This window comes from Spodoptera frugiperda, chromosome 18 (assembly GCF_023101765.2).
Source record: "Spodoptera frugiperda isolate SF20-4 chromosome 18, AGI-APGP_CSIRO_Sfru_2.0, whole genome shotgun sequence".
Classification (NCBI taxonomy): domain Eukaryota; kingdom Metazoa; phylum Arthropoda; class Insecta; order Lepidoptera; family Noctuidae; genus Spodoptera; species Spodoptera frugiperda.
The window spans coordinates 2299316-2321152 of record NC_064229.1 but is presented as its reverse complement, the minus strand read 5'-3'; the positions used below and the strand labels follow the sequence as shown (position 1 = coordinate 2321152).

The following is a 21837-nucleotide window of genomic DNA, read 5'->3' as shown; positions in this document are numbered from 1 at the left end:
GTTCAGAGTTATTCTTCATCCTCCTTCAAAGTAATTTCTGAATAAAAATGTCGCATCCGGTGCTATGACGTATATTAACATTCTTTTCAATAATAAATAAAGGTCAGTAAAACCAATATAAATAAATACAGGGTGTCCGGTGGCAGAATTAGGATTTAAATTTCAAACTATTTTCGAACCGTTAGCGGAGGGGCGGACGGGGTGGTCTCGTTCGATTCGTCATTCGTGCGGGTTCCTTAGCCACGATGTCGCAGTGGACAGGAGAACAACGTGCGTTTGCAATCGAAGCTTGTTTTAAAGCAAACGATTCCTGTGCTATTGTTTGTCGAAGATTTTGTTCGCGGTACAATATCCGAAGGTTACGCGAAGATTTGATTCGATAGTGGGTGCAGAGGTTCAGAGCAACAAGTTCAGCACCAAATAATCCGCGGCTGGGATCCAGTCGAAGGTCGAAGACTGATGACAACATCGAACTTGTCGCAAACAGTTTACGCGATAACCCGCGACAGTCCGTGCGTAAGAGAGCGGCTGCTCTAGGGCTCCCAAAAACGATTGTGCACGAAATATTGAAAAAGGACCTTAAACTTCACCCCTTTAAAAGTCAAATTGTGCAAGCGCTTAAGCCTAATGATTACAATTTGTGCAAAAGTTTCTGCGAAACAATGTTGCAGCGATTTCGTACGGTGAACACAATCCCGAAGTGATGAAGCCCATTTTCATTTAAATGGAAGTGTAAATAAACAGAACGGTCGTTATTGGTCACCTAAATATGTACAGATACCCACGATTAGAACATCAACAGCCACTTCACAGTCCCAAAGTGACGGTTTGGTGTTTTGTCAATGCAGAGGAATAATCGGTTCCTATTTTTTTGAAAATTGTCAAGGACAAGTCATTACAGTGACCGCCGTTTCTTATCGGCGAATGAGTTACCGATTCTAACTGCCAATATAAGAGAACATCCTCCCTACAGTTCACAGACATTTTCAAGATGGCGCCACGCCTCACACTGCTAGAGAGACCATGGCGCTTCTTTGCGATTTGTTCCCTAACAATATTAATAAGTCGTTTTGCTGAATAATCCTATGGCCACCCAGGTCGCCGGATTTAAGATGGACTTTTTTCTGTGGGGGTATCAAAAGTAATTTATTAAACCGATCCACCGACCATATCAGCATTAAAAGAAAATATCGTTCGCGAGGTTAATGGTAACCCGACGTCCCTTCTCCAGCGATGGCGCGGAATACTAAAATTTTAAGCCAGATTCCAAGAGTGTGTCCGACGTGATGGTCAACATTTGGACGAAATAATTTTTGAATTAAAAATGTCGCATCCGGTGCTATGACGTATATTAACATTCTTTTCAATAATAAATAAAGGTCAGTAAAACCAATATAAATAAATATTTATCAGGACAGCACATAAACCATATTAAGTATGCATCTCTTTATCTATACTAAAAAACGTGTTTTGAGATAATTTTAATCCAACACAATTAAAGTATTTGTGAAATCTAATGAGTTATAAATATATTAATAAGCCATATGATTTTCTTCAAAGAAAATATGCTAAGTTGATAACATAGTAATTCTAGTATTTTTTGGAAAATACCTATATTATCAAGGGGAGGCCTTTGTTCAGCAGTGGACGTCTCTCGGCTGATGATGATGATGATGACCTATTTTATACCACAGGACTGGCTTAAGAGGATTTCCTATCAGATTAATTTGAGAGCTATATATTGCTGGTTTTAGACTTAATCAAAGGCGCTTTTCCGCCAAAATGTGCTATGTAACAATGCTACGGAGCTAGCTGTGAAACTATGTGACCGTTTCTACTGATACTAAGCTATGTAGCTGTGCAAGGAAGATGCGCAGCTCGAGTATGCAATGTATTGATAGTAGGGAAGCCATCCATAGCACGCATCTTTCCATATAAAAACATAGCTTAGGTGAGTCCATTTCCTACAATGATAAGCTATGTGTACCAATAAATGTAATTGGTTGAAGCCAAACGCATACACAGCAACGTAGCATGGGACATCTCTGGTGGGAAAGCAGCCCTAGCACTATCTTTAAGTAGGTTGTAGGTAGTAATAAAACATAATATTGTTTTATGAAGTCCATATCGCTTGTGTGCTACTATTATTATTTATTACTAGCTGACCCGGCAAACTTCGTACCGCCTCAAACATTTTTTTTTCTCACCTTTTATACCTGCCCTGGACTTGCACAAATAATTCAAGACCAAAATTAGCCAAATCGGTCCACCCGTTCTCGAGTTTTAGTGAGACTAACAAACAGCAATTGATTTTTATATGTATATAGAGATTAGATATATACTAGGGCTGATATATTCCTTCTAAGAAAAAGACAAGTCCTGTAGTAAATAAAATACTTTCTCCTAATTATGTTTGCATATTAATTCCGTTTATATTATACTTAGGCTTACTTACTTACTTTAAGATAAATTGATGTTTTGATCATAATACTACAGAAGTCATGAAACGCAATCTCTAAATGATAGAAAAATTAAAATATAATCAGCAGTAGAAGCCTATAGCTGTCAATGTCTATAGCTGATGTGATGATGAAAGATGATTTTGATATCAATAAAAGGGAAATAAAACACAACAAATCGAGATGAACACTCATTTTAATTTCAATGAAATAGGAATGTTTACAATAGATGTAACGAACACGACATAACTTTACATTAATATCTACATACAATTTAATGACACCGTCAATCTGTTTGTCATAACTTTGGTAATACAAGTGTCAATTATTAAGTTTAAGTGACAAATATCTCACATTTGGGCAAGCTGGTTAACAAGATAAATAAATGTTATACTTTAGATGTGTTATTTTAGAAATCTAGAGCTTCTACAGTTATTTTATGTGCCAAAATGTGCACTATTTTTTGTCATAATTTACAGTTACTATATATTTATAGTTCCAAGTAATTTTTATGCAAAATCTTTGACATTTTTATCAATGAACGTGAATGCCTACTGACATACTAAGAGAACAATTTTTCCTCGATTATTTTCACGTGCAACACAGTGCGCAGTCGTTGAAATAATCATTTTATTACAGCTTCACTCATAATTTATTGCAAATAAAATTGTTACACGATTATTCGCAAATCACGTGTAAGTTATCGCTTACTGCTATTTTTATAACTGTTTCATAGACGTTTATAGAGAAAATTATTTTGAAGACATCACGAAGCTAAAATTTAGAATATTGTCAAAGTTATCCCATATGGGTCAAAGAAACCCGATCATTCAGAAAATGATACATTTAATACTATGTAGGAATGTTAAGCTTAAAAATATACAAAAACCAAATAATCAGCAGGTATAGTATTATACGCCATAAACTTTTTATATCATATTTTTTTAAAGAAACACACACACACACACATTTCATAATTATTTTTAAATAAACTAATAATAACTAACCAGCACACTAGTTTCCAAAATAAATACAATATCGTGTATATTACGGTGCGTCTACATAAAAACGGGATTAGTTTTTATATCCCAGAGATTATTTAAACGACTTCTCTTTTAGATTATTATTGCAATGAGGAAAAATGTCCTAGTATATAAGTAGGCATTATTATTTTATTGTACCATCTTAAAACCAAAGATTATTTGGTTATATGAAACTGATATTATTTCTGCAATTCACATTACACTGAGAAGCACAAGATTTTACAAAATTTGTTTTGGAATAATTTCTCTATTAACACAATATTATGAATTTATAGACTTAGAATCAATACAGTTTTTTCACGATTTCTACATTTTACTTTGCCTAATATGGGAATCGAACCCAATATTTCTTCAAGCTTAGTATCGAAATACCAAACATCCACTGCATAATATAATTAGAAAGTTGAAATATTTAATATTACACTAACCGCCGTACTCAGAGTCATTTAATGGTTACTTAACCCAGTCCTTAGCATTTTTTTTTTCGCGTTAGAAGTAAGCGTTGCTAAGGAATAGTTTAAGTAATCATTAAATATCTCTCAGTGCGGCAGTAAAAGCTATTCGACTACCCTTAAATTGCAGGGTAATACAAACTAGCTCATATTTCAATTATAATTAGGTACAATTTGTAACGTAAGCATTAGGCCTGACCTCTTGCATCCAATGGGCCATACTTCACAATGTAACATCACGCCTTATACCATTACAGAGTAGACAGAGGTGTACATATTAGATGTAACACGGGAACTGAAAGTCCCGACAATATTTATGACTAAAGTCAGAAATTACATCAATCTATTTTAAACTTTAATACATAAGGATAAGGTTGAAAATCTATTAAAGTCAGGACTGTAGCCCAAGTACTACCATACAACACTACCTATCACTAAAACATATATATTGTCTATCCTTCACTATCATATACATACACAATACATATTATATCATATATTTGTTCTATTTCAGTGACTTATTATTAAACAATAAAGTCATATATAATAATATTTCAATAAACCTTATCTCGCCCTATCTGCACAGGAATTTCATCCAAATGACACATTAACAATGCTATTTTCACTGTCAAATGATATATGATATTTTTATGTTGATACTATGTATGATAAAAATGACGTCGGTGGCTAGAAAGCTGCCTAGTTATCAACACTCCAATTTATATACATATATAAGTTATGTATATTATATAAGGACGGGAATTTTGAAAGATAAAAGAAAAAAGGCATTTATCAAGAGAAAAAGCACTGAGTAATAGACAGTAGTAGTACATTAACGCCAGTATGTGCTGAAATAAGCATCAGTTCAGCATGTGTATGATGATATTTTATAGGTAAAGACCTATTATGTACTTTGTTTCTGTACAGACTACATAAGGGAAGTAAAGATAAATATAGAAACATGGCGAACTTAAATACAATATAAATGCGGACTGCCTACCGAGGCTCCGACTCGAAAAACAGGAGTAGGAAGGGGGTGGTTTTTAGTTAGTAGAGTTTAACACTCCCTCTCGCCTCGCCCAAGGCGGGAGAAGATATCGGGTGACTGTCCCAAAAACTTGAAAAATATAAACAAGAATGTGTAAAGCCAATATGCTTCGAATATAATGTATATAGTTATTCTTTCTCCATGTGCGAAGAGCTTGGCACAGTGGTTACAGACAGTTATTAGCAAAACATTTTCTATATTTGTAATTATCTCCCGCCCTAAGTTCAGGAGTGTGTAAATACAAACTACAATCTACGTAACAGTTGAATCTAATCAGACACGCATTATCTAATCTCTGACACCCCTACAGCCTCCATGGCCCACAGTGCGCAAGAGTGTAATCACAAGCATATACACACGCGCCGCGCTGTGAGGTCAATGCACCCTTACTTAATGTCATAAGAATTTAATTGAGCTCCGTTCGACAACTTTTAATTATGACCAGCCCCTATAATTGATAAAAGAAATTAATTTGTACAGTCGATTCATCCCAATTTTTCATTCAACATTAAAATTAAAATTTATAACAACATATAAAAAAGCTTATTTAAATATGATATAATTAAAAACAAATCATCTTATCTTAGAGGGCCAGTCTATCGTGAGTTGCGCAGCTTGATAAGTCCATGGTCTACTCCGGTCTTTTCAGTAGACCGCGGTCTACTTGAGGTCCATGTCGTCTCCGAGTAGGTCTTCGCATTCCTTCTCCCACTGTTTGTCGTCCCCGGCTTTGTCTGCTACCACCTCATACTCATTCAGCTCGGCTTCAAGTTCTTTCTCCCATTGTTCTAAAAACAGGTCAATTACAATTATAATTAAATATCAAAATCAATAAGTTAAAATTCCTGCAAAAAATATGCATTGATTTAATCATTTGCCCTAAGTATTGTCATTTTACTTACACATTACTTTGGTAAAGATATTTATCTTGAGATTCAAAATCCTACTAAATCAATTTAGTTGTAAAAATCTAAATTTGATGTCGCAGTAGGTTAATGCATTAAAATCCTGATATTCGAAAACCTAAATATTTTCAAAATATCTAATCTAAATCCAATGCACTCTGTATTAAGTAGGTAATTCAAATGTTTAGGTACATTAATTTTAAGTAAATATTGACAAATGCACAAATGACGTCTTAAGGATCTATCTATCATAATCTTCCTGATCCCCTTTTCGATATATTTTATAACTCACGCTTAGTTTGCATTATTTATCTTGAGATATACATGTGTCTTCTCATCATCAATATAATTCATTTCGATAATATTGATGTGTTTATGCGATAACAGGGCATCCCAATAAATCTGCTTTTATTTATTTATGCGCATTTGTTGCATAATATCAACCTTGACTGGTATATTTACTTACATATCTTTTCAGTGCTCACTTGTATATATACCATTTTTTATAATATACTTACTCTTTTTGAATATATTATAGGATTGTTCAACATATTAGGGACCAATGTCTTTTCTACCGAAAAGACCGGTCTTTTGGCATTGTCATAAAATTAAAAAAAAACAGGCACTATCTACAATTAAAGTCTAAAATAACAACACCAATATTATTTTAGAATAATATAATTATTTCAATTCATAATAACTAACTATAAATGCCAATTTTTCATTTTTAACTATACGTCGTAATTTCTCTAACATTTGTTTGAGTGTCGAAGAATATTATACTGTCGCTAGTTACATGAGACATTTCGGAGGTCCTACAAGGAGGGAGGGAGGGCTACGCCACTCCCAATTTGTATTAAAGTCGCAAAGATACACATATAGCCAAAATATTTAGTATTTTATCAGGACTATGATTAAATGGACACCGAATTACGATTATAATCACTTCTAATTTATTGCTCAACAGTTTCAGTGGGTTTGCGAGAGGCTTGGCGTTGTAATTAATAAAACTTATTAATATAACAACTTGGAATTTATTGGAAGTATCGTAAATGCTTTTATTTGGAAGTAAATGAATCGACTTTGGATATTATTTGTGGTTTTACAGTCATATTATTTGACATAAAGGCCGTTCACTCGATGTAACAATACATATAGGAATGTAAGAGCCAACATCAAGCCTCCAGCAACAACGCAAGTACAAACAAACCCGGGCGACAGCATACTAGGCCAGTAGTGAATCGTTTCAACGTTCAAACTCTATCATAAATGAGTCCACCTAGTTCTACACAACTTTAATAACATTGGATTATTCTCCTGATTAATATAATACCTAAGGCTAATTGTAAATAATTACAAAACAAACTGGGAAGGGACTGTGTTGTCAGTAAATGTTCCAAAGATCAGTGTGACGGCAGTTTGTGTGGAAGTATAATTGACTGTCACCCATAAGTGATATGTCGCGGCTGTCAGGGTCCTGCATCCTTAATTACAAGTTAACTCTTAACCAGTAGGTGATCACGCATACCAATAATACCCTTCTCAATAAAGACCTCTATGTATTCGACTATAAGGTCCATTGTCACTTGCACGTCCAATTTGTTTTAAAATCATTAAAGTACGATGAAATTTTAGAAGGCTGACAACACAAGTATATGTACAAAAAGATTTAAAGTTTCAACATTGCTACGGAGGAAACAAGAAGGCAGTGAAACCAAAACGCCAACAGGTAACGACCAACTTTGAGAAATATGTAAGCGGATAGATAAATAAAACACAAGACAAACAAGCGATAATAGACCATAAAGCTCAAGTAAAAGGGTTGATATACAGGTAGCAATGTCAAAACCTGAACAATACATACTTACATTAAACGCTACTGAGCCGAATTAATGAACTGTGTGATATTACCAGCTATATAACCTTAGTCAATACTTAGACATATATAACATTTAGTAGACATTAAAATAGGTTCCATTGAGAAAACTTTGATTTTTATTCTTTTATAGACAAGTATACAATTCAACCGTAGTGGTCTGTGCGTCAATAGCGATGTGGACAGTTGTGCCGTCCGATGCTGCCGGCCATTGGGACACAGACCAGTGTGCTACCAGAGTCACAACAGATATAAATAAATACATGGTTATATATACAGTTATTATAGTCCTTATTACAAGGACAGAAAAGCTATATTGTCATATAACATTCACTTTATATATATTATATATACGACACACGAGATAACAACAAGGATGAAGATATGACACAGTGATATATCTTTAAGAGTTCAAATAATAATGTGAACAGCGATAAATTCTATATAAGTATTAACGTTCGAAATTATATTTTATAATGTGTGAGAGGATTAACAGTGACGTGGGCTTGACATAATAATGCCATGTGCTGGCGAGTCGAGGTAACCAAAGTATAGGACAGGACCAGAGATTGGTTCATACAGTATATACTATGTTCAGTAGCGAAGTAAGTGCTACGTGTACAAAGTAACATCTAAATATATGTGCGTACCCTCTAGCTATCGTGATGGCATTATTTTATCAAGATCGAAACAATTGTCATGAAGATAATAGCGTAGTACATTGTTTGATGCAAGCATCGTATCCACTAGACGTGTACTGTTCTATACATTACCCGATCTCTATACAGAGACCTGCCAAACGGTCTAGTACCTTCGAACCTATCGAGATGCTCATTCCGGGGATAATGACGATGATTACAATGCAATTTAGGATAAAAGTTTTCAATATATAAGTTGTAGTAACAAGAAATGTTTGAGAATACACTAGTTCCCTTAGTAAATATCTAGCTAGACCATAATTAGTGAATAATATATAGAACAGTGGTGTTACGGTATGGCGGTGCTGCTGCGACACCTCCTTTAAGCTGCATTCCAGGGAGAGAAACAGATGCGTTTAGCAACAAACATATCATTAATTAATATTATTAGTGGATGATGCTGATGGGGTATTGATATCGACTGTATTTGAGCTTCTACTATCCATTTGTGTTCGATAAAGAGATTTATTCGTGTTGTTTAATAAGAAGTGTTCCGTTAAAGTGTAGCGAGACAAATATTTACATAAACAGAGCATGCAATGCAACATATTCCTCAAAGTTGGTACCGACTCACTTAGGAATGTAATCGCGATGTCACGTGTGGGTTCTAGCGAAACGATTCATGATGAACGAAATAAAACAACTAAATATGATGGCTATGTGTGTGAAAACTAAAAATAATAAATTAAAGAATAATATTGGAAAGATAAATAAATAAAATTTGTAAATAGTGACAAAAATAATACTTAGAATATCGTTTAAGAGATATAATCCTTTGGCAGATACTTTAACCAACTGAAATAACATTTGTGTTATATAAACCAATTCGTGTTAAACAAAATATTGTTAGAATAGTCTGAAAAGGTCATGTCTTACCATCGTCATTCTCTCTATCGACTTTCAACGACTTTATTCGTTTCTTGACGTCATCAATTGATTCTTGTGACGATTTCTCATTGGCTATCTGATTGTCGCTTGCCGATTTATCGTCGTCTAATTTGGGAACAAAATAAAAAATAGGAAATAATAAAAACAAAATCTAAATCAATGGAAGGGAATGAAAAACTTAAGTTTGGATAATGGCCTAATGTTTTATGATGTTGTTGAGCCTATAAGTAAAATTATTTTAAACAGTCTTGAAAATTACTATTGTTTCAATTCAAGTACTAAATCATGACTCAAAAAAGAATTAGTAGGATAAATAGACGTTTAAAATTCACTGTTTTTGTCACACAAACTTTAAGACAAAAACAGGGATTAAATCAGAAATGAGTAAACCATGTAATGATGAATATATAAAACAGTTTCGTCAGTAACCAGTTTTGATTATGCGAAACTGCTAGAACGTTTAACATTTTGACTTTGACTTTAACAATAAACCAGATATACAACGTCTATTTATTTCAACTTTGTCCTTTGCACACTTAAATTCATGATCATTTTGGATCCAAGATACAATTATTGAAATGACTATTTCATCTCTGCCCTTTAACCACTTGTATGTCGGTATATAAGACACAATAGAAAACACATTGTGTCTCGCGTAGATCTGCGTTCCGACAGACAACGGGTTAATATAAACTTGAAGTCATGAGATTTTATCAACGATGTGGGGGTAAATGATAATGATTGTGATGAGAGTGTGGGAGATAGTTAGTGCCTGGCCATCATACCCTGGGAGTCCTCGGCGCTGCTCTGGCGTCCAGCAGCCGCGTCCGCCTCGTTAGCCTGGCAGATCAGCGACATGCGGTAGAAATAGTTCCGCCAGAAATTCTCCTCCGTGATGCTGGAACATTTTTAAATCACCGATAAATGTTTTTGAACAAGTATGATTCACTATATTATTTAGACTAGCTACTTCCGCGCGGTTTCACCCGCTCTGCTCGGTTCCTATTGAACGTAGCATGATGATTTATAGCCTATAACCTTCCTCTATAAATGCGCTATCCAACACAAAAAGTATTTTTCAAATCGGACCAGTAGTTCCTGAGATTAGCGCGTTCAAACAAACAAACAATCAAACAAACTCTTCAGCTTTATAATATTATATAGTATATTAGTATAGATATTTTCCTACTAGAAACTAGATGGTCTTGTTGATCGAGTAGTCACACTGCCAGGCAAGGGGTCTCGTATTCAATTCCTAGGTCAGGCAAAGTGCTGTTTTTAAGTTTTTTGAAAACTTCTCAGTAGTAGCACGGAATATAGAATTGTGCCCAGTATATGGCAATAGGCTCACCCTATTACATGGGACTTATAACACAAATGGTGAAAAGTGGGTGCACATTATACAGCGGCATCATTTGCCGGAAAGTGTACCTCAGCTTACCCTTTCGAGGATAAAAAAGTTTTATAATTTGCAGATTTTCGACTGGCACAAAAGTAACATTTTGAGAATTTGAATCTACTATGCAATAAGTTCTTGACATTCAGCGTGCAAATTAAGGCAACACCGACAGATACTAAATAAAAACAACAAACACGCATTTAACACCTTTCCCGATTAGATTCTTAATCAAAACCATTAACCTGCTCACGTGCCTAATTCTAAAATAGTTATAATCATTATGAAATGGGTAAATCCATAACGCCCGATAGCCGAAAGTTTCAGCGATAATAACAAATAAAGAACTATTAAACAAAGCCTTTAATAATTCGATGGTTGTTGTCCTATCTGTGGAGATATCGTATCTTGTCTTCTGCCACTCCTTGTCCGATTGGCGCTGATAACGTTGTGCGTACACCCTAACACCGTACATTCCATAGTATGCTGTGAGGTTGTACGTCTGTACGCATATCGACGGTTAAAAGGAAATAGGGTATAAGCGACATTTTAGTCAAAAATGAGTTTATTATGCTATCCTACGTAAAATTTTCCGCTCTTTCGAATGCGCTTACTCTCATGGCTCTACGATGACATTTTTGGCTAAGACCTCGGGTTTATCTAAATGTATTAGAACTTGGTTTCTTTATCAATTAATGCAATGTAACCTCAATTAAAGACAATGTAGGTTACATATTTCAATGTGTTTTCGAAGGTATTGCTACAAATAGATCGAGTCGTGAAGTATTTAAATATTTTTCAATTCATAAATAAATATTCAATAGCAATAAATTTTCTTAGTCAATATTTTAAAGACAGACAAACCGACTAACAAATTAGCCTTCTTCACATACTTAACGTTGAACGTGCTTAAAATAAAAACAATGTCCATTTTGACATTTAAAACTTCATATCAGCGTTTATATCATCCCAATAGATAAAGTGAAAGTATCGAGCTCGACTTTCCGGACCATTTCCACTCAAACTCGAGTAGATTAGAGAGGGCTGCGACGCGCGCACTTATTATACCAATATTATACTAGCTCCTACTAGCGACGTTGTTCGCTTGTTTTTCCAATTAAAATAACCCCTACACGCCTTAAAGGATAAACATACGGCGTAAAACAACGCTGATAATGTGAAACAACCTTGTGAGTGAGATTATAGGTGGTCCAACCCCCCTCCCCCCTAATCTCCCCAATCCCCAAACCCCTAAAAGGCCAGCAATGCACTCGTAACGACTCAGCTGTTGCTAGTCTCCATGGGCGGCGCCGATTGCTTGCCAGCTGGTAATCCGTCTGCTCGTTCATCACCCCGTACCATAAAAATAAGGTAAGTTTAATCTTTTGTTTTATGGAATAGACCGCAAGCGATCAGCACCGCCCATGGACAGCCGCATCACCAGAGGAGTCACAGGTGCGTTGCCGGCCTTTCAACTTCCTAAATCAAGTAAGTCAGTAACGTAAGCGTTGTATATATATGGATAGTAGTGACGAAACAATATCAGTTATCAATGAATATAGTGCCATAAAGCATACTGAGTATTATCGCAGATAGATAAGTGACAACAGCCCTCTTATATGAAAGTTATCTCATGTCTTTCATTAGTTTCCGAATGGTACAATCGGGTGCAGTGTCCTTTTTTGGGAGACTAAGGTAAATAAATATAATGTTTTTATTTATAAATATATAATTTAAGTTGTGCTTTATTTAGTTATTTAATTTTATAAGCTTTTTATAATAATAATTTCTATCTTTATACTCATAATCTTTTGGTAATTTATTATATTCAATTTACCTAAACTTTTACGTATAACAATATAATTGCTTATTTTATTAACATCTTATAATTTTACTATATTTATAAATATCCTATACTACTAATTATTCACCGATTGAACTAAACAATGACAAAAAAATTCTTGCACTATTTTTATTCTATAACTCGTGAAACAATACCAATAATAAATTAATATTCTTTAAAAGCAATAAAAGTGGCATACGATTCGAAACCAAAACTACACTAAACCGGTAAATTAAACTGGCACGAACTTTATAAAATCATGTTCAAATATGTAGGAGAGCACTACATAGGAAAAACAAAATGATTTACATAATAATAATTGTCATATGAGTCAGTTAGCGAGTGTCTGTCTGGTGAATAAGACGAAAAAATATCTCTTACAAGAGTAACACTATATTTATATTTAAAACGTATAAAAATATTGCATATTTCATTTGGGATTGTCAAGGTTGAGGTACGTATTTTTTTATTAAATTAGCATTAGCTTGTATCTTTGTGAAAATAACACGCTTCTCTGGTAAATAATAAAATTGTAACCACTTTACATAGACTTTATATTAACAATAGTTACTAACTCCTAGTGTCGTTTAAAATAAACGTTTCATAAATATACAATAATATTTAAAAAGGGAACTGCCTTTAATAATAAAGTATAAATAAATAAAATATAAATATAAATATAAACAAATAAAATATCTTGACTTGGCTCACGAGGTTGTCGACATGTGGAATGTGGATTCGGCTATCGTTGTGCCGATAGTCGTGTCGGCCAACGGTTTAATACCCAACAGCCTCGACAACCACCTTAGGAGGCTGGGGTTGGGCGGATGGATCAAGGGCCTGATGCAGAAGGCAGTACTCCTCGAAACGGCACGTATTGTGAGGAGGTTTCTGTCTTTGGAGCCCTAACAACCGGTAGCTTGGACCATGCTCCCGCTACTGGTCGGCTCCTATTTTTATATTTTTAAATGTTATTTTGTTTTTTATTTTTATAAGTAATGTTTAAAAATATAATTTTAGAGTGTTTTAAATAAATATATGGAGATAAAAAGTATAAATTACCTAAAGCCTTTTCATAAATCTAAAAAATACTATACTGAAAACCGCATCAAAATCGGTTCAAAAAAATGCGAGAAAATCGCACACAAACAGGTACAGGTTAAATTGAGAACGTACGGTTAAACACAGGTATCAATAATTCCTAAGTACCATCAAAGCGGTCAAGTAGTTTTAGAGATAGCCCCCTGTAATCTAACAAAAACATAGTGACGTCACGTGTCAATAGCCCTACTATCTAATATATCTTGTCTGTCAAAGTGTGTTAGATAAATAACTGACACTACCGTATCACAAACACGTGTTTCTCTCATTCATTTTACTTCGAAATGTTTGATACATTTTGGGATGAAAATAATTGAATGCTAAAACGGTTTCGCGAGATAGACGTAAATAACTAGACTGATTCGCATTTACATAACATCAAGTTGTATGTAAGTCAGTGGCGAATATATAACTACTGTCTAACTTAGGATCATTCTGTTTGCATACTTAATTCTAATCCAGGCTTCTAAGATTGAGTGTATCCCGATTGTGACTACTTATTTACTTCTCTCCAATTTGAGGCAAATTATAATTAGCCATCAGGTGAGATAGCGGTCAAGCGTAAACCTATAGATAATAAAAAAGCCACTGGGTGTTTCTTCAAAAACTTTAACTTTTATTTAACAAATCATTATTTTCGCGCTTTATTAAGCATTGTGGTAGTGCCAACAAAGAGTGCCGCTCTACCAATCACATTGCAAAAATTGGCTCCAGGTATATGATAGAATTAGACATTTAGATTCCTCATAGACTTGAAAACCAATTTAAGGATTTATAAGCCGTATAATTTCATAAATCTGAATATAAGATTTGAAATATTAACTTACACTTTTGGCACGAGATCGAAGCGCATCTTCTCGAGATTGGGATCCTCGCCCATGATGGCCACGGCCACTGGGTACATCTTGTCGTAATCGAAATCGAACTCCACACCAGCGGGAGGCGCGCGCACAAAGTTCCGTCGGTCCTGGAAGGTGAAACAAGTTTCATTGGCATGTGATATTAGAACCCTTAGTTCACCAGCTACTCCCGCACGATTTCGCCCACTGCTTGGGTCCTATAGGGCGTATCATAATGTTTTATGGCCAATAGCATTCTTTCATAACAAATCAATATCTTATCTAATCCATTACTTTTGGAACAAACAAAATAATTACAGCTTCTTGACAAATTTCTAAAAGTTTCAAAATACAACTCGCTAAGGATAATATCACGATGGCTATTGTCAGTCAGAGAGTGATAAAGTTGTAATTTCCGAAACCGAATGGAGTCACGTTTTGAACAAACCATAAAATGTAAACCTTAACACAAAACGCACGGAACATTTGCCACGAACATGAGACCACGTGTCGGGAGCATACAGTATCGGGTCAGAAGTTTGCCCACAAAGTTTTGATGAGGATAAACGTATCACATCACACTCCTGGCTCGAGAGCCACGCGCAGATACTAATGAACTTGTACCTTAGGTTGGAAAATAAAACAAACAGAAATAATAATCTAAATTGATGTTTAAAAATACCTTTTACCGACCATTGAATGGCGTAAAACATTTTTGAACACTGCTGAATATTTATCAAGAGCATTCTAAAATAATTTTCAAAAAAGAAAAGGCAATACCGTTTCTGATATGGGAGATTGACGTTATACGACATAGTAAGTTTAATCATTAGTAAGAAATACTCACAGTAGACAAAGACAGGCACTCCTCCTTGAGGGCGGCCTCGTTAGGGGCGCCCACCCAGGGAGGCACGGCGGCGGCACTGCCACGGCCCTCCTGCCCCTTGATGAAAGCATCCTGCTCGCGGTTGAACTCGCCCAAGATGCTCTGTTGGACAAAAAAAATGAAACTTTAATAAAAAACACAGAAAGTACAAATTGCCTTAAACATAGGAACGACTGTGTAAAGCATGAATTATCTGTGTGTATGAAATCTGTTTGAAAAGACACCATGATAAAAGACGAAAACGTAGTACCTATGGAGCTTTCAAAGTTTAATGAAAAAGGGTATAGTGACCGCTAGACTGATTACACACAAATATATCAATAAACTAATTAATTTATATTAGTGTGATTTATTTGAGCAATAAAAGATATGAGCGTAATACTTGTAATAATTATAATCTAATATTGATATGAACAATTGGTCGGATTATGTAAAATTTTGATAAAGGAAGAAATATTTCATAGTATGCCTACAGTTAACAATGTAGGTACTGATACACATTTTCTATCACTTTCGTAAATGTTTTGCCTGCCGCAAAAAAAATGGCGAGCCATTTAATAAAATGACGGAAGCTAAGACGTGACTACTACTTCCTATATTAATACAATAATAATTAATAATTGAACCAATGTTGTTCCTGGTCGTTTTTATTGTCATTTAAGTAATAAACTAATATTATTACGAAATTGCACACTACATTACGTATTTTATGGGTGTAAAAGAAAATATTATATAGGGGAAAATGGAAGAAGACGACATTAATGTTTGTAAAAGAATTCATATATATATAATAAAGATCGTAGCACGTGAAAATCTATTATCTCCCTACACCGTAGCAGATAACAGCTTGTTTATTTAAATTGTCAAACCTTCAAATGTGTTCAATAGCAAAGCACTTAATAAATAATCCACTAAATCTTAGTATCTTTGTAATCTGACAGTGGGTGGTCATCTTTACTCACGTTGTCTGATAGCGGGACGAACATAATTTGTGTATTATCTATTTTCTGACACAACTTGAAGATACAATCGTTTATCTGTTTACCTCAGAAAGATAAAGGGTATTCGTAGTATATCTTCAAAGATAAGCACGTGCCACGTTTGTTTTTTAATATTTCATTTATCTTAAACAATCCAAAATATATCTAGGATTGTTGTGGTTCTTTCCTCAAAAGACCACTACAGAATCAACTTGCACGGTTCTCTCACACCTTTATTTGATTTGTCTGGACTTTAAAAGATACCTCTGAGTTTGTTTCGGCATTTCTTCTCAGAGTAGTCCGTTAGGAAATGCCGAATAATTGTTGACGTGTAAATGTGCTCTTCTGTATTCTATTTACAAAAAATAAATTCATTTCATTTCATTGCCATAAATTGCTAACTCTATTTTACCTTAAATAAAATTTAATCAATTCAAATCTCAAGCTAAGTTAATTAAAAACTTGAAATGAATCTAAAAGGATGCCAAGTTATTTCACCATTATATTACAGCAGCTGAAAAATAAGTTTCAGTTGGCAATATTCCAGCGCCTGCAACTTTTTTAATAGCAACTATCAAACTTGGTCCAGTATTTATTACTAGACAAGTTCAATTATATTTCCTGTGTCTCTGCCAATAATTCGTAGAAATAAATTCTTATTCAATAACTTTAAGTAAAACTAATTCTATACTGAATTTTATTGGTTAGTTTATTCGAACCGGCCAATCAGAGCGCCGAACGCACTCTCGTTTCGATTACTTTAAACGTAAAGCAAACTCGTACTAAGGGTATTGTCTAAATATAAATGAACAGATGATTAAATGGGTCATACAATATTGTTGTTTACTTATACTTGCAAAGTTCATTCTGATACAAAACATGATTGATTGGTCTGGCTTGTAATTTATGATATTTGCTGCATCTTTATTAAAGACCTAACACAATAACCAATGCTATATTCAAAATAAATGTAAGAATAAAATAGAATGGAAAGACCACCATACATATTTCCATATTGTTCCATAACAACATACAGTAATTTACCATAATAAATCAAGTTTTAATTACTCCATAAATCACACCACATAATTTACCTTCACCACCATTGAAATCATACCATAATTTCATAAAATGAAATATTAACATTGCTAATTACCTTATATTTGTTGTAGATTTGTGCCAACCGAAAACGGACCATCAATCTTTGCAAAAATATAATCTTGCATGATAAAACTGAGGCTATCACTACAAGAGAATCCGTTTGCAAACAATTGTTATGTTCAATCTGCAGCACACTCAAGATAACAGTTAAGACTACTATAACAACCACAGTAGTACTCACAACTCGTCCAGAGTATGACTACTGAGAGGTAACAAAGAATAAATTAGAAGATAATAATAAAGAAACAAATATGGACGCAGAATTAAATACAAAGTACGACACGAAGGATCTCAAAATGGAGAAGATGCCTGAAGTGAAACAAGACGAACCAGACAAATTGGTGAACGCCATAGGACAGTTTGGGAAATGGCAACTGATGTTATGGCTGCTGATAGCTTCGCCAATAAAGATCTCATCAGCATGGCAGCAACTAGGGATAGTGTTCTTAGCACCGCCTACATCATTCATGTGTGTAGAAACGAATCTGACGAACATCATAGAAATGAACACGTGCTACAGTGATTGTGTCGGCTATAACTATTACACGGACTTTGAGAACACCATTATATCGCAATTCGAGCTGATCTGCGAGAAAGCTTGGTTGTCAAACTTCACGCAGACTATTTGCATGTTCGGTGTCCTGATGGGCAGTATCATCTTTGGATTTATAGCTGATCGGTAAGTACTTAGATATATTTACAATGGATTTCTCGGTTGGTCCTTAATTTCACCAACTAACTATAGTATATTTATTGAAGTTAATTTATTACAGGTATGGAAGACGTCCCGCGCTGCTAATTTCTTGCATGCTTATACTAGTAACATCAGTCGGGGAGGCGTTCTGTAAAGTTTATTGGTTATTCACTGCAGTCCGGTTCTTCGTAGGATTAGCAACTGCAGGCACTATGCTCTGTTCCTTCATCCTGATGATGGAAATCATCGGGCCAATGAAGAGAGAGCTCATGAACTGCCTCTGTGCACTACCAATGCCTGTCGGACAAATGCTGATGCCACTGTTCGCTTATTTCCTAAGATCATGGGATAACTTCTGCTTGGGCGTAGGAATTCCCCACGTATTGTACCTGGCATATTTCTTCATATTACCAGAATCTCCAAAGTGGTTAATTTCCGTGGGCAGGCTTGAGGAAGCGAGTAAAGTTATGACGCAAGCTGCTAAATGGTGAGCATTGTTGTTGTGGAAATATTTGAACATCGTGTTATTTATTCAATTACAAATTTTAACTAATCTGTCTGATTACAGGAATAACCTTCCAACGGATAACATGCTAGACGTTGCCAAAAGTATAGCCAGTGAGAAGGTGACCTCCAACGAGCCCCTTAGGAAGGCCACATACTTAGACTTGCTGAAGACGAAAGTGCTGAGGATCAACATGTTGGGTTCCTGTATTATCTGGTTCGTGCTTGGTATCAGTTACTACGGCAGCAACCAGTACATTGGACAGACCAGTTCCAACGTTTTCATTACTGTTCTCTTGGCTGGAGTACTGCAGGTAATATTTTCCATAGTTTTCAACCACGTGGTTGTATGTAGTAAAACTAAATTACATTATTATATAGGATTAGCTAGATAAGTAAGTAGCGTCCGTATCTTCAGCGTAAACACAGACGTTTCTCAACTGTGATGTCACACTTGTTAAACGTTTTCGTCTGATTTGTGAAGACAAACAAGACATTTTCCTTGTATTTTACACGTGCTTGATATTAAAAATATAAACCATAAATATTATTTTTAGACACGAATTTAGTTTATCTGAATACTGTTTTACCATTTGCATTTCCAATAAAATAATATTGCGGTTAACAGCTTTTTGCAATTATGATTTCATCGTTATCAAATTGGGTTACCGCGAAAATAGGTTCTACAATAATTGCACTTTGGCGAGGTCATACTTTTATGCGTTATTTTCCATACTTAGTCATTGTATTGAACGTTCCAGATCCCTGGTATCTTGCTGAGTGGATTCCTCTGCCGGTACTTCGGAAGGAAGATCACAATGATCAGCTTCCTGATCGTGTGTGGGGGGAGCAATGCCTTCTTGGTGGTCCCTGAAGACTGGTTCGCCGTGAGAGTGACCATGGGTGCCATCGGTGTTGGATGTGCCTCGGGAGCTTTCGCTACCATGTAAGTTTCCTACTATGACAAAAATCTTTGATGGCGTTACCTCTAGACTATTTTTTCCATGTTATATACTGTATTTGGTTCTGATGAAAAAATGTTCCGTTTCATTTTCTAATAACCCAACCAGGAAATTCATAAAAAACTTATCACAATCATCTAAGACTAAGTTAAGATTTCCGATAAATCTTTAACACGTTCCCCTCTACTCTTCCAGGTACATGTACACCACAGAAATGTTCCCTACGGTAGCCCGTAACATGGCTATGGGAGCCTCCTCCACCGTCTCCCGAGTCGGTTCCATGATATCCCCATACGTGGCTGGCTTGACCATCTTCGCTGCGTGGCTACCACCAGTAGCCTTCGCCATCGTTCCTATAGTTGGAGCAATCACTTGCTACTTCTTGCCCGAGACCAGAGGCAAGGCGTTATCAGATCATTTGTCTTAGTCCAAGACGGTAGCAACTAGTTGTGAAATGTTTTGTCCTCAGTGTTTATTTATTTATCGTTTAGTAAATGGATAGGGTCGTGATATTTTTTGTAACTGTACATAATATGTTATTCTTAGCTTTAATTTTAAATTAAGGACGTTTATAATTTTAGATATTATAATATACAAAAGATATCATTGAGTTTATTATTCACATCCGCATACAATGAAATGGTTCATTGCAAACATCGATTTTATCATAAGAACACAATTTGTCGGTTCAGCGAGCCAAAATAATCGATTTGTTCGCAGATTATCTGGAATGTTAAACAAAATGTTACATGTCAAACAATGTTCACGCTTGTTTAGTAAGCAGGGAGGAAATTAATATGCTATTAATATTAAACAAGGCCTCGAATGACTGACGTTAATTGATATATCACAAAATATTAACATTTATAGGTTTATTGATGTTCTTAGAATGGGACGCAAGTAATTACGGGAAATATCTCAATCTTTAAGCGGTAATGTTTTTTTTATAATAAGCGATTGCTTTTACATATTAATTAAAAACATTTATTTAACTACATAATATTATGTTGATCACAAAAAGGTAATGTAATCTACAGTTAATGATGCCAAAAATAAAACAACACAAAAGCGAAAAAGTAATAAACGAACGGGAATTTAATACTCCTGAAAATAAATGAACGAATGTGTGCAAAATGTATGATAAATCGAAGACAAAGTTTTAAATACTATTTACAGGGGCAAAGTTGTCCAACAAAAGCTATAAAACAAATTAAATTCCACATTAACACCTCAACAGAGGCGAGAGGCGGTGAGGTACGGAGGGGGGACCGCGAGGGAGGGGGGAGTGTTCGTTTGTGAGAGAACTGGGTCAACTTTGAACACAATTTATTATTGTTACGGTAACGCTGAACAATTAAGTAATGAAAGAAAATTGTATGAGCGAGCGGTACGAAATTAGAACCATGTTATTGCAACCATAGGTGACAGTGGAAATCTGAAAGTTAGTTTTCTTACCTATGCGTAGTTTCTACTCCGGTTTTTACATATTTTCTATTCATAAAGTAAGTACAGGGTCTATGCCTACCTCCGCTGTTTAATAAAATAACTAGTCGACCAGAACTGAACCCTTTCTTTTTGTCGGTTTTTTCTGATCCCGTATAAAAAGGGTTCCTGGAAGATTCGCTATGTATTACAAAATATAAACGTGATCAGACTAATCAGGCAGCCAGCTTATTTTTATAATTTGTAGAGTTAAATATCGACCTATATTTTCTTTCTTTTTGCTCCTATGTCGCCTTTACAAACATAAAATTTCACATATACATGAATCCCAGATACGAAGCAACATTTTTTAGATCAAATAAAGAGTTGCTTCGTGCGGGAATCAAACCCGCTACCCATTGCACGTCAGCCAGTTGCCCAGCTACCGCGTCAACCGAGCAGTGATTTTCCAAGAATAAGATTAGTTAAAGTAAACAAGTTTTTATAAAGCTTGAAACCAATTTGATTAAACATAAACATCAAAGGGTCCTTAAATAGAGCCTTAGTTCCGAGAAAACGTCAAAGGAATAGAATATTCATAAGGCTTATTAAAAACCAAATCACCAAAAAAAATGGTACAAAAATATATGCGAAGCGCCAAGATTGTCCAGTTGGGTTTT

The 21837-nt window shown here is 35.0% G+C and overlaps 2 protein-coding genes across 14 annotated transcripts in view; one reads left to right on the top strand and one right to left on the bottom strand.

Moving 5' to 3' along the window:
- Window positions 1-2637: 2637 nt before the first annotated feature.
- LOC118277781 (synapse-associated protein of 47 kDa) overlaps window positions 2638-21837 on the bottom strand; it is a 73927-nt gene continuing 54727 nt past the window's right edge. For 8 of the 12 annotated variants that reach the window (XM_035596687.2, XM_035596689.2, XM_035596690.2 and 5 more), the window contains 5 exons: window positions 15396-15536; window positions 14537-14676; window positions 10155-10267; window positions 9358-9474; window positions 2638-5790 (listed from right to left, as the gene is read on the bottom strand). In XM_035596687.2, the coding sequence (XP_035452580.1) occupies window positions 5663-5790; window positions 9358-9474; window positions 10155-10267; window positions 14537-14676; window positions 15396-15536 (639 nt within the window). In that variant the 3' untranslated portion in view covers window positions 2638-5662. Of the gene's footprint in view, window positions 5791-6569; window positions 8809-9357; window positions 9475-10154; window positions 10268-14536; window positions 14677-15395; window positions 15537-21837 lie in introns of those variants that run through there. The other 4 variants (XM_035596694.2, XM_050700147.1, XM_035596693.2 and 1 more) reach the window with 3 other exon arrangements.
- LOC118277780 (solute carrier family 22 member 13) lies at window positions 12302-20338 on the top strand. Of its 2 annotated transcripts, none has more exons than XM_035596685.2 (6): window positions 12302-12460; window positions 17587-18254; window positions 18349-18756; window positions 18838-19087; window positions 19535-19719; window positions 19931-20338. In XM_035596685.2, exons 2-6 carry the CDS (start codon window positions 17827-17829, stop codon window positions 20160-20162), a joined length of 1503 nt encoding a protein of 500 aa, XP_035452578.2. In that variant the 5' UTR covers window positions 12302-12460; window positions 17587-17826; the 3' UTR covers window positions 20163-20338. The 2 variants fall into 2 exon arrangements, with proteins under 2 accessions (XP_035452578.2, XP_035452579.2); XM_035596686.2 differs by lacking the exon at window positions 12302-12460 and adding an exon at window positions 12918-13062.

Coding starts and splice junctions, on each gene's coding strand:
- LOC118277780 (XM_035596685.2), top strand. CDS start 17,827: ATGGACGCAGAATTAAATACAAAGTACGACACGAAGGATCTCAAAATG. Junction 18,757..18,837: donor ATGACGCAAGCTGCTAAATG/GTGAGCATTGTT, acceptor GTCTGATTACAG/GAATAACCTTCCAACGGATA. Junction 19,720..19,930: donor TCGGGAGCTTTCGCTACCAT/GTAAGTTTCCTA, acceptor CTACTCTTCCAG/GTACATGTACACCACAGAAA.